This window comes from Danio rerio, chromosome 9, assembly GCF_052040795.2.
Source record: "Danio rerio strain M-AB ecotype USA chromosome 9, GRCz13ab, whole genome shotgun sequence".
Taxonomy (NCBI): Eukaryota; Metazoa; Chordata; class Actinopteri; order Cypriniformes; family Danionidae; genus Danio; species Danio rerio.
In genome coordinates, this window is record NC_141029.1 from 29,319,881 (window position 1) to 29,338,139 (window position 18,259).

Genomic DNA, 18,259 nt, shown 5'->3' on the forward strand with positions numbered 1-18,259 from the left:
TTGACGATGGCTGAATTTTGCTCATCTGACACGTGTGCCTGCTGGGATTTATAAGTCTAAAGGGCACTATCAAAATATTTCAAGCAGTCCTCTCAAATCTGTCAATTGCATTCCAGCTTGACCAATAGTTAGAGGTTGGGGCGTGGCTACTGTAACAGGCTGAGCCACAGGGTGTTCAGTTTTTTTTTTTTTTTGCTTATAGATTTCAAGTCAAAACCTGCAAAGACAAACAACACGGTCCTTTTCACAAGATGGAGGAATTTGACAAAATATTTGGGTTTCATTTGAGACACCAAACTTGTAGAGTTTCTTTCTAGCAGGTTAACTAACTTTTTTTTGCCACAAGTTAGTTCTTCAGCATCAAATTCCATATAAATATGGTATTATGAAAATAAATCTTATGAAGAGTTGTTTGAAAAGTTGTCAATATTATATTTCTGCCAGTAGCACAGATACATCACTATTAAAACTTAAATCTGATTACAGATTTAACATTGACTAAGCTGAGCACTAGTCATTTGTAAGATACGTTAATCAGTAGGGATGTAACGGTATCAGAATTTCACGGTACGGTAATACCCCGGTATGAATGTCACGGTACGGTATTTATTGAATCATTTACAGGAAAAACAAAACTTATGAAAATACTCCAAAAAAGTGCCAAAAGTGTCAATGACATACAAAATAGCCATCTATCTGTAAGCTTTGAAACAGGAACTTCAATTTTAATAACAAAATAATATTAAACCATGTAAAAAAAATAAAGTTTCAATTTAGTAGTGTTGAAAACTCATCTCTGTCAGGGTTCTGCCACTTTGGTCTTGTAAATTCTTGTTTTGGTGGCAGAGCTCTGACACTACTCAATGTCTGGTCCTGTTTCTGTCTCTGTGTGCGCGCGCGCCGTCGTGGGTGTACGCAGAGTGTGCGCGCTGCCACATGATGTGGCCGCGCGCGCTCTGCGTCCCTCAGACGCGCGCGCTCTTGTACTAGTGTTTGTGTTTGTTCTGTCAGCAGCGCGCTGCTTTATTCTCGGCGCCTCCGTCTAGTTGGTTTCAGTTTTGGTTGGCGCTGAGATGAAGCATGCGCGTTGCTTATATGTGAGCGCACGGTAAGGTGTTTATCTATCGTGTGCTCGTGTCTTGCGTCTTTTGTCAAAGCACGTGGCTCGGTGTTTACATTGTGGTCACGTGCTTTTGTCGTGTGCTTCATGCTGCGTCCCAAATGGCACACTATACACTATGCACTCATGCACTATGTACTTATGCACTTACACACTCAACAGGATAGTACATGTATGTAGTGTTGTCCCAAATGGCACACTAATGTTTTTTTACTAAACGGAAATTCAAACCGTTTCCCTGATGACGTTTGACGGTTGCCAAATCATTGAAATAAACGACCGAATTATCAAATAATACCTATCGTGAGTATTGCCGCATTCACCATCGGGAGGCGATATAATCACTCTCGTAGGAGAAATTTGCTTTCTCCATCCAAAATAAATAAAGTTATCCAACATGTGCGTCCGATAGCTCCGCCCCTTCCGCTACGTAAGCAAACCTGCGGTCGTTGAGTGCGTGAAGTGTCCATCATTACACACTTCATTTTAGCGGCTGAATGAGTGCATCATCCGGGTAATTAAAGTGCACTTATTATTTTAAGACTTTTCAGTGTGAACACACTACTTACACTATTTATACTACAAAATGGCGTAGAATAGTGCATAAGTATGCGATTTGGGACGCAGCTTCAGTGTTGTGTTATGTGAGCGCATGGCTTGTATTCTCTCTCTGTGTCATGCGCTCTCCCGTCTATTGTCTAGTCCCACCCTCCTTGTCAACCCATTATTAGTTAATTGTGTTCACCTGTGTCAATTTACTTTTTGCTTTATAATCCCCCTCATGTTTTCAGTCCTTTGTGAGTTCGTCGTCGAAAGTTTCCTGTCCTGTTGTGTCTAGCCCTGTCTTGTCCAGCCAGTCAAGTTTGTTTGTTCATTTATTTGCTTTATTAGAGTTTTTCCCCCTCGGGGTTGTTTGTTTTGCCTTTTTGTTTTCATTTTATAATTAATAAAAACCCATTATTGCTGCACCTGAGTCCTCGCTCCTTTTCCCCTCACCGACCGTGACAGTACGAACTCACCAAAACAGAGGACTCAGCAGAAAATGGGTATCTTCCTTTTCCCATCTCCCTCTTCTCGTCCCTCTGCATGCCAGCAGAAGGAGCGTTTAGGCAGACTCCTTTCACTCCATCAAGGGGTATCTACAGTGAAGGAGTTTGCATACCAGTTCATCTACGCTGCAGAGGGGCTTGAATCTACAAACACTGCACTGAAGGAGGCGTTCAACGCTGGACTCAACAGCCCCCTTCAGGCCTGGGAGATGGGAATGCTGGGGATTTTAACATTCTGGCAGTTTGTGAGTTATGTCTACCACAGCCAGGGAAATGGTGGCCTGCCTCCACTTGGTCCACCGCCCCTCCCACTTACAGATTGCCAAATCCCCAGTCCTCCGATGACCCACCAATGGAGACGGAGGAGGAAGAACGGGTCAGCCTCACCTGTCGCCCACCCAGAGGTGACTGAACCTGCTGCAGCCCTTTCAGTTACCATCCTGGCTGCAGCATCACTTACTGAGGCACCCGCATCAGACACTGCACCAGTCCTGCAGGCAGTGGAGTATACTGCAGTGTCTGAAGAGGTGGCCAGCTTCCCGCCACCCAGACCAAGGAAGCGTCGGAGGAGAAAGGGCTCCTCCACCACAACGGCTCCAGCCCCTGAGCGCCCTCCAGTGTCGGCTCCAGCCCCTGAGCGCCCTCCAGTGTCGGCTCCAGCCCCTGAGCGCCCTCCAGTGTCGGCTCCAGCCCCTGAGCGCCCTCCAGTGTCGGCTCCAGCCCCTGAGCGCCCTCCAGTGTCGGCTCCAGCCCCTGAGCGCCCTCCAGTGTCGGCTCCAGCCCCTGAGCGCCCTCCAGTGTCGGCTCCAGCCCCTGAGCGCCCTCCAGTGTCGGCTCCAGCCCCTGAGCGCCCTCCAGTGTCGGCTCCAGCCCCTGAGCGCCCTCCAGTGTCGGCTCCAGCCCCTGAGCGCCCCTCAGTGCCGGTCCCAGTCCGGCTCCTCGCCCTGCCGGCGCCACCCAGACGTCTAGCCCTGCCGGCACCAGCCCGGCTCCTTGCCCTGCCGGCGCCACCCAGACGTCTTGCCCTGCCGGCCCCAGCCCGGCTCCTTGCCCTGCCGGCATCAACCAGACGTCTAGCCCTGCCGGCACCAGCCCGGCTCCTTGCCCTGCCGGCGCCACCCAGACGTCTCGCCCAGCCGGCCCCAGCCCGGCTCCTTGCCCAGCCGGCCCCAGCTCGGCTCCCTGCCCTGCCGGCGCCACCCAGACGTCTCGCCCTGCCGGTCCCAGCCCGGCGCCTCGCCCTGCCGGCTCCCCTCTGGTCTCCTGCCCTGCCGGCTCCCCTCTGGTCTCCTGCCCTGCCGGCTCCCCTCTGGTCTCCTGCCCTGCCGGCTCCCCTCTGGTCTCCTGCCCTGCCGGCTCCCCTCTGGTCTCCTGCCCTGCCGGCTCCCCTCTGGTCTCCTGCCCTGCCGGCTCCCCTCTGGTCTCCTGCCCTGCCGGCTCCCCTCTGGTCTCCTGCCCTGCCGGCTCCCCTCTGGTCTCCTGCCCTGCCGGCTCCCCTCTGGTCTCCTGCCCTGCCGGCTCCCCTCTGGTCTCCAGCCCTGCCGGCTCCCCTCTGGTCTCCAGCCCTGCCGGCTCCCCTCTGGTCTCCAGCCCTGCCGGCTCCCCTCTGGTCTCCAGCCCTGCCGGCTCCCCTCTGGTCTCCAGCCCTGCCGGCTCCCCTCTGGTCTCCAGCCCTGCCGGCTCCCCTCTGGTCTCCAGCCCAGCCGGCTCCCCACAGGCCTCCAGTCCAGCCGGCTCCCCACCGACCTCCTGCCTTGTCTCCCCTGATAGACTCTCCCTGGGTCGTCCCTCCTGCTCCTCCCTGGTGTTCCCTCCCTGCACCCTGGACGGACCCTCCGGCTCCACCCTGGCTCCCTGCCGGGGCCCCCGACCCACTGAATCCACCCTGGACTGTCCCTCCTGATCCTCCCTGGTCTTGCCCTCCCATCCCTCCCTTGTTTGTCTTGTTGGGTCTGGCTTGGCTTCCCTCCCTCCCTTCATGTCGTCTTGCCTGTTCACCTCCCTGTCTTGTGTCTGTTGATGTTGCCTGTTTTGTTGTCTTGTAGTGTTTCTTGTCTGTCTTGTACCTTGTTGGATGTTCCCTTTAGGGACGCCAGGTGGCGTCCCTTTTGGGGGGGGGCTAGTGTCAGGGTTCTGCCACTTTGGTCTTGTAAATTCTTGTTTTGGTGGCAGAGCTCTGACACTACTCAATGTCTGGTCCTGTTTCTGTCTCTGTGTGCGCGTGCGCCGTCGTGGGTGTACGCAGAGTGTGCGCGCTGCCACATGATGTGGCCGCGCGCGCTCTGCGTCCCTCAGACGCGCGCGCTCTTGTACTAGTGTTTGTGTTTGTTCTGTCAGCAGCGCGCTGCTTTATTCTCGGCGCCTCCGTCTAGTTGGTTTCAGTTTTGGTTGGCGCTGAGATGAAGCATGCGCGTTGCTTATATGTGAGCGCACGGTAAGGTGTTTATCTATCGTGTGCTCGTGTCTTGCGTCTTTTGTCAAAGCACGTGGCTCGGTGTTTACATTGTGGTCACGTGCTTTTGTCGTGTGCTTCAGTGTTGTGTTATGTGAGCGCATGGCTTGTATTGTCTCTCTGTGTCATGCGCTCTCCCGTCTATTGTCTAGTCCCACCCTCCTTGTCAACCCATTATTAGTTAATTGTGTTCACCTGTGTCAATTTACTTTTTGCTTTATAATCCCCCTCATGTTTTCAGTCCTTTGTGAGTTCGTCGTCGAAAGTTTCCTGTCCTGTTGTGTCTAGCCCTGTCTTGTCCAGCCAGTCAAGTTTGTTTGTTCATTTATTTGCTTTATTAGAGTTTTTCCCCCTCGGGGTTGTTTGTTTTGCCTTTTTGTTTTCATTTTATAATTAATAAAAACCCATTATTGCTGCACCTGAGTCCTCGCTCCTTTTCCCCTCACCGACCGTGACAATCTCATTCAACATTTAATCACTCACTCACTTAGATAGAGATGGGTTTAAAGGAAAATTATCATATAAATATAATCTGGTAAAAGCTGGTATCTCTGGGCATTTACAATGTCCCCTGCAACAGAAAAAAAACCCTCTCATTTGGGACTGAGGTTTCTGGGACAGGAGAGATATGACTTGACCCAGGTTGACAGCAGTGGGTAACGTTGTGTGCTGACAACACCGCTATTCAGTACGCGCGCGACAACACAGCTGATAAGAACTCGCGCGACAACACCGCTATTCAGTACGCGCGCGGCGACAACACCCGCTTTAGAGTTTTCCAGCTCTTTTTCATCCCCGCTTCTAGCAGCACACTCCATTTCCGCATTACTGGATCTGTAGCGACAACAGACCGCAAGGGATGATGGTCAAGCATGGGCTGATGGGAATTGTAGTTTTCGTTACCTCCCGTTCGCTTCATTCGCCTGAGCAAATTTTCTCAGAAGACCTATAGTTTTACCGAGTCATGCGACTTCGGTAATATCGAAAAAAATTAATATTGCGGTATGACAGTATTTACAATACCGTTACATCCCTATTAATCAGTGAATAAATTCAATTCAAATATTGTATATCAAATGTTTACAGAACAAAATATGTTCTCAATGGTACACATAAAGTACAATTATGAAGGGTTGTGTTACTAAAAGCTAACAGATAAACCCTTGAGGGTCTTATGTGGACTTACTGAATCAAAATACACAATGCATGGATTTTACAATCTTTTAAAAGTATTACTTTTAAAACTGTAAAATAGGAGCTCAGTGAGTTTTAGTGTACCTGTAAGTGACATTATTATTTCTTTGCATTAGACTGTATGCAATACATCTGAGGCCGATAGCATGAACAATCCATGTAACGTTTTGTTGTCGTTTAATAACTGCAGAATATGAAAAATGCCATAAAAAATTGAGTGTGTGTCAACATTATCAAGTCAACATTATCAAATGAAATGAGTGTAGGTAACTCAAAATTGACTAAAAGTTAACTCTACTCATTTGAAAAGAGTTTGAACTGTTGAAGGTAATGAGTTAACAAATACCTCATTACTTCAAATGGAGTAAGTTCACAGTACTCATTAGGAGTAGTTTTTGAACTTAAATGATTTGTTGCAATCTATTTCCTCAAATGGTTTGAGTTACCTTAACTTTTTGGGTTTTACAGTGTAGTATTAAAATACTTTAAAGAACATTTCTTTTCTTATCACATTCTCCTTTGCCCTGTTGTCCCCTTCTCTACAAACTATATCAATGACCTGCCAATAGTGCTAATGCTAATTGCAGTGTCTGGATCGGAAACTAAATAAAACTGTAAGAAAAGAGAAAATTGATGAAGCCTACCATTTTCTCTTAACAGCAAACTCAAACTCGCTCCCTTTTAAATTAAACTTGACCTACAGAATTTAATGAATTTCAGTAAGATCAATATTCAAGTGTCAGCCACAAAAAACCAACAGCAATATTTGAACTACTGTAAAAAGATATTAAAAAAACATAAGGGCCGTTTGATCCCAACGGACCTCAAACTCACAATTAGTCACAACATCGCCTGTCTCATCAACACACACAACACTACATACTACACACTACCATGCTCTAATCACACACATGCCAATGATACTGTAGCCACATGTGAAGCAAACTTACACACGCACACACACACCTGCATTGCAGCAGCACAGAGCGTGAACAGGCCACTATGAGCTACTTCTACAGCAGCATGCAACTCTTAACAAACAGACACACACGCAGACTCAGAGGAGCAAGAGCTGCAGACCAGTGCGTGTGGCTGTTTTCAATAGGCTGGACACATTCTTACCATTGTCCAGCAGGTAAAAGACAGGACTGTAGTGGCAGGAGCGGAGGTTGGACACAGGTTCCCCTGTGCCTCGAGGGTCATTATGGAGGGAAGGGGTGTAGGGTGCTGGAAATCAAAGATCACATAGTCAATGTCACATTCCAGGCTCAGTCTCATACAACCAATCAGCTTGATAAAGGTCATCGGGATTTATAACAGGAGGTTGCTACTACAGGAAAATAAAAAAATCACACTGGAGAAATATTAAAATATCTGTCTTTGTCACAGTTCAAACACTTTAGAGATCCTCAGCATGTCCAAATTTGGTCTAAGCAATATTTCTATGTGGTATTCAACCTTTCAAGAACGTTAATGAAAATAATGAGTTAAAATTTTCAACAGTATTTAGTCAAACAATTATTAAATACCTCTGTAACACTATCACTTGACATAATGGTGTTTTGTATGAGCACACAATCTTTTAAATATATTTTTTAAGAAAGTCAGTCCACAATGCATTTATCTTGGTCAAACAGAAAGCACATATAAATACAGTACAGGTATATTAAAAAATGTGTTTGCTGCTTGTTATTCAAACTAATTAAAAATGAGCTGAAATAACACAATTCTTGAGTTTTTTGAGCACAGCTTAATTATCTTGTTCAATATATAATATTTTAAATATTTATGTTTTATGTCTACTTAAATTTGTAAAAAACAATAAAATTAACTTAATCAATTTGTGTTGGGACAACATGAAGGAACTGTGTGGAACCCAGCTTTTTTGTTACAGTTTATGGGGATGTTTGTCAATGTTCAAATAACATTGTTCAACTGAGGAATGAATACTGACAATCAAAGTTTACCAAAAATGTGCAGCTTATGTATATAATTTGTTTATATGCACAATAGTAGTCAGAGTGCAGATTTGATTCATAACAATAAAATTAATTTACTCTTTACGTTATTTACATGTACGCTTTATTTTTCCTACAACACTGAAAAAAATGATTTCTGCAAATTTTTTGCAAACAATTAATATGGTTCAACTTAATTTGTTTGTTAAAATTCAGCCCAAATAAATTGTTTGCAACCACTTTTAGCAATTTTAGTAAATCCAAGAAATCATCTTTGAATGATTTTTTTCATTGTATTTGGTCCGAAGTGTAATGTAGTGTGGTTATTTTTACTGCCATTCTTAATATTGTAAACTAGTGTTTACTGGCAACTGTTTCACTCTAAATATATATCAAATATGCAAAACATATTTCTATTCAGTGCAATAGCTGTAATGCGTTTTTTTTATTCCCCTATCACTGGATAAAGAGTTGTTTACAAACCTGTTCTGAATAATAATGGCACATGGTACATACTTGCAAGTAATTGATTACAATTATGAGTTTAATCGCATTAGATTAACTGAAGTATTGTGTGTACCTGAGACAAAGGTTAATTGCAATATCGCCAAAATCCTATTGTAATCGCATTATGGAAACATTAATATTAATAAATTAAACTAATATGAAATTAATATACAATACTATAAACATAAAAGGTATCTTGGTGGCTGAATGAATAATATAATATATAATATATAAAAAATAACAAATAGTCTAGTATGCATTATTTATTTTCATTTATTTAATGTTGTGTATTACAAATGATACATTAGAATATGTGTAAAACAAATATGGTTTCAAAGCATTAAAGTTGCCAAACAGACTTGACTTCCTTTACTTAAATTCAAGTTAAATACAAATAATTGTTTTAATTGTAAACTGATTTAAAATCTGTTAAGTATGGAAGCTTGATTTTGCACTGGAAATCAAACAAATATTAATAATTATTGAACCCTACAAATGTAGTTGCCACTTTTTGTGTCACAATTAGACTTTTATCATAATTCATAGTTCATATTTTGTAATTCTGACAGAATTGCATGTTGGTATCTCACAATTTCTAATTATAAACTTGCAGTTGTGAGTTTTTACACCTCATAATTGTGAGGACAATTGTAATATGTAAACTTTAAATTAACTCAGATTTGAATGACAAATTCTGAATTGCAGGAAAGTCTATGAATGCAAAAAAAATAACAATAAGTAACAATGCTTATGAAGGAGAAGTCAGAATTATGAAGAATAAACCCAAAGTTATAATATATAAATCCAAAATTGCTTAATAAAACAAATTAGTTATCTTTTTTCTTGGCAGAAACAGACCTCTCTTAAAGTAACTGATATGATTAATAAATCAGAGCTTTTAATCTCTTATTTAAGGAACCTTTGACTTGTCCTTGCATCGACCTTTATTCAATCTAGAGGTTGGAAAATAACTAGTAGAATTTATAGAGCAGCACATGACACGCTTCATTCATCATCAGCGCACACGAGCATCTTCATCAGCTACAGAATGGTGGAGATTTCCCCTGCATTTAACCTCATCACACATGATAAATTCATAAGACCCACTGCAGGTGTCGACCTGATGGCATAAATCATGACTGCTGTGTGAATTGGGGCCAAACTGCTGAGGGCAAAGATGAGAGAACAGTGTTGTGAGAAGCTGACAGGCGTATCGCAGGTCTCCTGGTTATTCTGTTTTTACTGTATTAATAGCCTTCCTCAGTCCTTTTTTGAACTGTCAGGCCAAAAGCTTCTCATTGCTCTCTTCTAAATACTGACTCTTGCCATTTGATGCCAATATAAAGCATCTACAATGTCGACCATCTGTGCTGCGGCATCAGCTTACAATATTTTACTCTCAAATGTGAATTATAATAAAGTCAAGCTAGCAAATCCAGTGCGTCACTGCAACATAAAAGCCTATAATAGTATATGTATCATCAAACCTTACCATGCATGCATTATTTTATTTATTTACTTTATGTATTTATTTATTTATTTATTTTTTTTTTTTAAGTATTTATTTATTTATTTATTTATTTTAACCTAACTGGTTTAACAGAGAGGTAAAAAGGTTATTTTAATCAGATGAAGATAATAAAAGACAAATGGATGAATAATTGAGCACAGCAAAGAACAGCAAAGCATATGTTACTCAGTTCCATAAACCTTGTCCTGTGTTTTGCCTCTTAACATAGAACAAGAAAATATGAAGGCATGTTAACGGATGTAAAATGCTGGTAAATTAAATATATTGTATTCATTCATTTATTTTGTGTCTAAGAATTGCAAGCACAAACTAAATACTAATATGTAATTCTCTTTTATTAAGATATATATATTTGTAAGTAACATTTGTATGCAATGTAAGCATTTTAATTCATAAAGAAAAATAAAACATGGAAATATATGCAAGCTGCATATATGAAACCCATGTTCAAATTTGGATTTTACATAGACGAATTATGCAACATATATTTTGACTAGTTTCTTGAAGTTCACTGGCATCCACAGCATCAGTTCTTAATCCAATAGAGCACCTTTGCGATGCAGTGGAATGGGAGATTCACATCATGAATGTGCAGCTGACAAATCTGCAGCAACTGTGTGATGCCACTGTATTGTTGACCAAAATTTCTGAGGAATATTTCCAGTACCTTGCTAAATCTATGCCACGAAGGCTTAAGGCAGTTTTGATGGCAAAAGGGGGTCCTAGTAGGTCGTAGGGTGTACTAGTAGTAAGGTGTACCCAATAAAGTGGCTGGTGAGTGAATATTGCTATAAGTCTGTGGGTTAGATGGGTACAATAAGCTCATCAGAAATAATGGAAAACAAATTACCGCTTTCTGTCCTCTCTCATTTGCTTTCTTTTGTTCTTATTTTTATCTTTCATTTCAAAACAATTTTTTTTTTGTCTTAAAAATAAATATCTTTCCCGGTCACAGTTGATGGCTGACATCTTGTCTTATTAACCAGCTGGCACTATGCCACAATCAGCAGGGTCTAAAAAAAAAACACCTCAAGCCCGCTGACAAAAACAACACCCGCACAAACAACAACTAGTCGACTAGACAGAGAGAGAAAACACTTAAGAGAACTTCAAAGTGGAGTGTGGCCCAATTACTGGACCTGATGGAGAGCAGGGGAGACTGAAAACAGAAAGTTTGCTAGGAGGTCAGAGATGATATGAATAAATGCAAATAAATAAGGCAAGAAAAAAATGAGATCTGGGTTAGAGGAGAGAAAAAAAAGCTAAAAGATAATGACAAGCTTTTACAGATAAAGTAAATACATCAGCCAAAGCAATTTTATGTTAAGAGAGGTGATGTTAGATGACACAGAAAGAGCTCATAATGGTAAAGAGTTTGTGCCCATGAGCAAACGCAAGGAAAACAGCACCAGAACCATCTGTGCAACCTTGAGCTCATTCATTATTTATTTTTTTTCTGGCTTATTGCTACTTTCAAAAGCACACATCCAAATGCAGAGACAAAAGTAATAGCTAAAAGGAAAAAAAGGTCAAATAATACCAGTCATCAAACATTTATTTGACACAGCCAATTTCCATCAAATCAAGGTTCACCATCTCCCCTTTAAAATGTAGCACAACACATTGAGTGATATGCAAATTACAATGTAACCTCCACCCATGGAAAAGACACAAAGTTAATAGAGATGAGTTAATAGAGAGGCTGGATCCCTGAAACATGTTTGTTTTCAGAATTGCAATTAAATATTAGGTTCAGATTCACACTTCCTTCAACTAAAGGCAAATAAACTTGTGATATATACATATATATATATATATATATATATATATATATATATATATATGTGTGTGTGTGTGTGTGTGTGTGTGTGTGTGTGTGTGTGTGTGTGTGTGTGTGTGTGTCTGGTTCTCAAATCTGATTGGCTGATTAGCCACCCGTACAGCCTCTTTACTCTTTGTGTATTACTCCGCCCACATACAGCCAGCAACAAGCAGAGAGACACTACAGTTTGACAAATATTACTGCTGTTAGACAACAAAATGTACTTTTGAGGCTTTTTTAGTCGAGGATGTAGTTGTTTTGCAACTATGCAGTTTATTTGTAAGAATAGTGCCTATTTTAAAATATTTACAACTTCTGAGAGAGCTCGTCGACAGCCATTAGCCTGCCATGGTGTACAACAAAAACGATTGACGTTTTCTTTCTACAAGATGGCGACAGAACTGCATAACAAGTCCTTACACTTAGAAGCTTATAACAGTCTGGTTTCTAACTGCAGCAGATCAAATCATTATTAAACTGGTAAGCCTTGACACTTTTACCTGGGATTATTTTAGACCAATCTCCCGCAACCATCCTGTTATTAGACCCTTCGTGTTTGATTGCCATCAAGCTGTTGTATAAATGCAATATCACACTCATAGCAATGAGATATGGTTGTATGTCAGCACTGGTGGGACGCTAAAGCACTCGGCTGCAACGCACGCCTCCCACCAGTGCTGATATATAGCCATATCTCACTGCTACAAGTGTGAAACTGCTCATATATATACATATATATATATATATAAATATATATATATATATATATATATATACGAAGTATATATGAAGTCAGAATTATTAGCCCTCCTTTGATTTTTTGATTTTTTATTTTTTTATTTCCCAAATTATGTTTCGCAGAGCAAGAAAATGTTCACAGTATGTCTGCGTTTTTTTTTTCTTCTGGAGAAAGTCTTATTTGTTTTATTTTGGCTAGAATACAACCAATTTTTTTTTTTAAAAAAACGATTTTAAGGTGAAAATTATTAGCCACTTTAAAAGCTTTAAAAGCTATATTTTTTTTCGATTGCCTAAAGAATAAACCATTGTTATACAATAACTTGCCTAATTACCCTAACCTGCCTAGTTAACTTAATTAAACTAGTTTAGCCTTTAAATGTCCCTTTAAGTTTAATAGAAGTGTCTTGAAAAATATCTAATAAAATATTATCTTCTCTCTGTTAAACAGAAATCCGGGAGGGGGGGGGATAAACAGGGGGGATAATTCTGATATATATATATATATATATATATGTTAGGAATATATATATATTAGGAATACATACACAATAAAAATAACAACAGGTAAACACACAAATATTGTTCATCATCCCTTCTACATTCTCTCTCTACATCATTATTTATAATGTCTCCAATAATCCTTCAAGCTCTCTTCTAATGCATCAGTGGCTGATGCCCAGAATCACAGTCCAATTTTTACCAGAAATCCCCAGCCAATCGTAGAAGGCCATTTCCGGAGTCCTGTCATAATAGCTGCTTCCACAAAAAAAAAAAAAAAAAACCTCCAATTTGCTCAGCAGCCTGAAGCCAAAGCAACAAATCCCACAGAAAGAAACCCATAAAGGATGCAGTGCTGACAGCCAGTTCTTCACCAAAGAATATTCTTGAGAAAATCACAGATTCATGACTGCTATGCTTCACTAAAGGCTTCTTAACGAAAAAAAACTCATCCAAAATTGACAACTCTGTGACTGTTGTATGAAAGCAAACAACATGAATATTTTTGAAAATTCCTTTTTAGAGTGTTTATTGTTCCCAGATGTTTGATTTTTAGGTGAGAAATTCCTTCAAATACTTGATCCGCAGCCACTTTTTACTAGAAGCAAATCTCAAATCCCCTTCTCGATCCCCCAAACTACTAACGTCAGTCTCCAGCCCTCAGCTCTCCTTCCCAAGCGACTTCCATCTTTCAGACTGCCTGCTGAGCTGAGAACTGGGAAAATGAGCAGAGCTTTGACTGCACCAAGACATCAGAGTGAAGTGAGAGAAAAACAGACAGACAATTTTGTATTCTTGAGACGCCGCGCAAAATGTGCCTCTGATATTTCAAACAACAAAATCTTAAAAACAGACACAATGCAATATTTCCCGCCCTCCTGAGAAATCAAAGCTTTGCTGAAATACTTCTTCTAAATTAAGAGCTTTATTTAGATCCTCAAGGACAAGCACGGTTGTTGTCGTCGTGTTCGTCCCACTGAGACAACACAAACATTGAGTACATCTCTGTAAACATTATCATACCCTCATAAAAATTCTACACAGGTTATGATGGCTTTAAAGAAGAAAGGAGAAGCAAAGGCATCTGAGTAAAGAGCATGGAGGAAAGAGCCTCTAGGGGCTGAAGACCTGTGCTTTAGGGAAAGAAAAAAGGAGACAGAAGACAAATGGAAAACGGGAGAAAGCTGCAGGATGGTTTGTGAGTTCTTCTATTTTGATATTCAAGCTGAAATTTTGTGACATTTGTGAAACCATAGTGATTAATATTAGCATGTCTCTTAAACACTCCTTGTTATTGTTTCCTGTGGTATGTGGATATCAGAGATGGGTGTGGTTATGTGGAATGGGTGTGGCTAAACAAAATAAGGAATAGGCTTGATTGTCAAATGTAATGTTGAGAATTGATGTAGGCATGGTTAAACATGAGTTAAGTGGGTGTGGCCTAACAAGGTTTGGGCGAAGAATTGATTAAGTGCATTCGACTTGAACATCGAGGTTAGTTAAGCGAAAACGGAAGTGGCATTGAAAACAGAGGTGGACACCTAGGTACTCTCTCATAGCTTGTAGCAGTCTTGGCAGATCACATGGCTTGATCAAAGTTTTGTTTTTCTGTTTTTTTTTTTTGTTGTTGTTGTTTTTACATATATTTTGCAATAAAAACTAAAAAAGTATACACTGATAAAACAGTGAAAAGTGAATTGAAGTCTTTTCAAGCCGCAAAGAGATGACTTCTTTTTACTTCACATTAAAATGTATTTGCATACACTTCCAGTTCTTGTTTAAAGATGCCAAAAGGGTTTATATTTACTATATTTATATTTATACACATACAACTGTGCATTAACCCTGGAACTACCAGAATTCTATAACTACTAGAATTACTATAGCAGTCATTCTGATGTCATATTGTAATGTCATATTTACATTCAAAAAATGGCTGTGAATGTCTGTTATCATTTTTTTTTTTTTTTTGGAATATTTAAGTCATCACCCTAAAAGTACAATCTTTTTGGTAATACAGCCAATGAATGTATAGTTAAGGTCACATTAGGATGTCCGTGCCTCGCTTTTATTTTCCCTTTCGCCAACTGAATGTAATTTTTTTTGTTAGCATGAAGTTGCTAGGCAACAGATGTGCGCATATTTAAAGTCACAGTGTAAATGAGCTGAAAGTGAATGGTAGCAAAGTGCTTAGAATGACCAAGAGGCGACACTCAATAGAAAGTTCCATTGCAATAGCAGCACCCAGCAACAGCTCCGGATTCCGCCGTTTTAGAGTGAAAGCAATCGGCTGTTCATTGGATCTTATTACTGTCGTGATGGCAAGTAGCTGCTTTGTTTTTTATTTATTTATTTAAAAAGCGCATTAGAGCTGAGATACAACCTGAAAAACGCCAATACAACTCTTACTATCGCAATCATCAGCACTTTTAATAGTTTATTTTACAGACTTATAATATGCTGCTGTTCTATTGAAATTTTTATTCCAAAATGGCCGCCATCTAGTGGCTGTTTCTCAAATCGCACTAGAGTGTTGCCTGTTGGTGATTCTATGCTCTTTGATGGTAGTTCTTGGTAGAAATTATCTGATTTTTTTGTGTGTGTGTGTTTTGTAATTTGAATAAAATAACAATGTTAAAAACAAATATACCCATTTTTAGTAAAAATCAGGGAATGCAAAAAATTGCAAAAATTAAAAACTCTAAAACAACCGCCTCAGTAGTTATAGTATTAAATAACATGAGAACATGAGGGTTTTTTCTTTACTGTATAAGCCCTAAACAATGCAACCCAGGCTCATTATGAAAATGTAACTCTATATACATTTCGGGAGGCCGCGAAATGCATCCAGGGGGTATGTTTTTTTTTAAAGTTTTTGTTTTCGTGAATCCACAAGAGGCCGCTGTGTACGCCTTTTCAGATCTCAAATTTCTTGTGCGACTGCCATTCGCACCTGCTGTTCTTGCGTAAATCCACCAGAGGCCGCTGTTGACTGACTGTTTGACTGATTGAATGACTGACCTACTGACCAATCGACTGACCCACCCTCCTCCTTCCCTGAACCCAACCAATTTTATTGATTGACTCGCCCACCCACTTCCCTAAACCCAACCAACAATTTTCAAAAGCAATTCATAAGAAGAAAAGCCATCTGATTCAGATTTTACCACATTCTCACCCTGTTATTTACTTCTTTATAATTTTTTTGTATTCTGTTTTTGTCTTACCTGCCTTCTGGAATCGTTCTTCACCAAACTCAAACTCCGTCATCGTGGTCAACTCCTCTCTGCGTCTCAAGTCTGCCGACGCACATGGCAAGCTAACGTAACAAACTGGTTACAGCAGGAAAGCTGTCCATAAGCAGGTAAGCGGTCAGCTGGTAAGCGCGAAAAGGAATGGCATCATACCGCGCCATAGCGTTTGTTTAAAAAATTAAATGCAGCCATACGTACTTCTGGCTACATAACTCGCGGTCTCCAGAAATGTATATAGGGCTACATTTTCAGAATGAGCCTATGTTGCAACAATGTGTCTAAAATATAAAAATAAAATATCTAAATATGTTGTGCAGCAGAATACAGAAAAAAATTCTGATCTGTGCAGTAGACGAAGTTGAAGTGCCAATCACGGATGTGGATACTGTTAAGTATAAATTGGTGTTTACTCTGATGTGAATGTCATGAGTGAATGAGACTAAATTAAGTAGGTGTGACCAATTATGGATGTGGTTATGAAAGGGTGTCATTATCAGAGGTGGTGAGTGTGGCCAACAATAATTCTGTTGGCCTGAAATACAAATAGGTTCATTTATAAAAGCATATAAGGTTGTCTGTGGTAGGTGTGGTCATAATAAGTAGATTTCACCAATCAATGGTGTGTCTAAAAGGTAGAAGGTTTTATTAAAGTCGGTGGGTGTGGTCAACCGTGCGTGTGGCTAGCGGAAGAGTAATATTTGCATGTTCTTGAATGGGTGTGGCTATTTTAAGGCGTTCAAATACGTGTGATGATCTGAAGTGGGTGTGGTCATGGATGGTTGTGATTACCTGAAGTTGGTGACTTGCTCCTCTCTAGGTCCAAAGACACCTGATTATCAGAAAGCTCCGTAAGGCCTGCCATGGAGGAACATATAAGGCACAGTGAGAGGAAGCAGTTCACTATAATCACTGGGTTCCACTGTCATCAAACACATCTGCATGCATCAAACCACCACAACGAACAATGTGGTTTGAGACACCATCATGATCCTGGAGCGATACAAGGAAGATATTTATACATCTTCGTATAATGATATTTAAATGATAAGCTTATATATGCACACCATGATGTAGTTGTTCTACTTTGATGTGAACCACTGACATAAGATTAATACCTCCAGAATCAAACATGTGCACCAAAACCACTAACAATTTCATGCATGTGTGTGTGTTTGTGTGCAAGAGAAAGATGTTACTGAAGGCACAGCGCGGAAAAAACATGGTAAGGCCTGCACTGCAGCAATATCAATTTCATTAAATAGTCACATTTTTTTGTATTTCAAATGCAGTGAAAGCCTCATTTTCACAAATAAGTCAAAATCCATTGGCAGAGTATGCTTTATATACTGAATCTTTGGGCCATTCAGTTCATTTGAAACATGTCAGTTTTAAAAGAAGTGTTTTGAATTCTTAAGTCACTTACAATGTTTCAATGTTTTTAAAATATCCTTTAAGCGAAAATGACATTATTAATGTTTTTAAAAATAAATGTTCTTCCACAGTTCTTTTTTAGTGTTTTTGTCATTATGCATGATTTATTTATTAATAGTGACTTTTATACAGGGTGAGAATTGGTTCATTACACAAACCTTTGGCACAAATCAATAAAACACTTAGCAAGGAGACAATCAAAGATTGTGACTGTATGTTTGGATGTGTGCAGTCTAAATTACTCTGGATAATAATTCTATTTTATACTGAATATGTGATGGTATGGTAATTTCATCTTTGCTAAACTTCGACAAAGCAAATAATATTTTGATGACATGCCATTGTCTTTGCTTTGCCTCCTTGCTGCTGTGCTGCCCCCATTGGTATTTCACTGGAGACGTGACTTACTCTGGTAGGAAGTACGGATCCGTTTCTTTGAATCTGAATAAAAGTTAGACAGGCCGCGCATGCAAAAGTCTGCAACAGCGCCCCCATGCCCCAGCACCGCCACCCACCAGAGGAGAGATGGAGCGAGGGAGGAAAAGAGGAGGAGAGAAGAACAAAACAGGCTCAGAGTGACAAATCCGCGTGTGACCGCAATCCAGGCAAGACCCAGTGTGTTGAAGAAGAAAGTGAAGGAATGAAAGTAGAAAAATGACGCCTAACCTCTTGTGTTTTCTTATTTCTTCCAGAAAACAACAA

At 40.4% G+C, this 18,259-nt stretch overlaps 2 protein-coding genes and 1 non-coding gene across 24 annotated transcripts in view; 2 read left to right on the forward strand and 1 right to left on the reverse strand.

Annotated features, from left to right (window-relative positions):
* si:dkey-193n17.9 overlaps positions 1-14,070 on the forward strand; it is a 53,065-nt gene extending 38,995 nt beyond the window's left edge. For all 4 annotated transcript variants that reach the window (XR_015499588.1, XR_015499589.1, XR_015499594.1 and 1 more), the window contains one exon: positions 13,917-14,070. This is a non-coding gene — a transcript (si:dkey-193n17.9). The remainder of the gene's footprint in view (positions 1-13,916) is intronic.
* Positions 1-18,259, reverse strand: part of stxbp5l (syntaxin binding protein 5L) — a 231,424-nt gene that overhangs the window by 36,739 nt on the left and 176,426 nt on the right. For 5 of the 19 annotated variants that reach the window (XM_087266925.1, XM_087266917.1, XM_087266913.1 and 2 more), the window contains exons 19-21: positions 17,966-18,034; positions 16,916-16,981; positions 6,938-7,042 (exon numbers count right to left, since the gene is read on the reverse strand). The exons of 2 other annotated variants lie outside the window; for them this stretch is intronic. In XM_087266925.1, coding sequence (XP_087123051.1) covers positions 6,938-7,042; positions 16,916-16,981; positions 17,966-18,034 — 240 coding nt within the window. 19 annotated transcript variants of the gene reach the window in all.
* Positions 798-5,032, forward strand: LOC147842394 (uncharacterized). The gene is made up of 2 exons (XM_087267964.1): positions 798-1,200; positions 1,748-5,032. Exon 2 carries the CDS (start codon positions 2,163-2,165, stop codon positions 4,212-4,214), a length of 2,052 nt encoding a protein of 683 aa, XP_087124090.1. The 5' UTR covers positions 798-1,200; positions 1,748-2,162; the 3' UTR covers positions 4,215-5,032.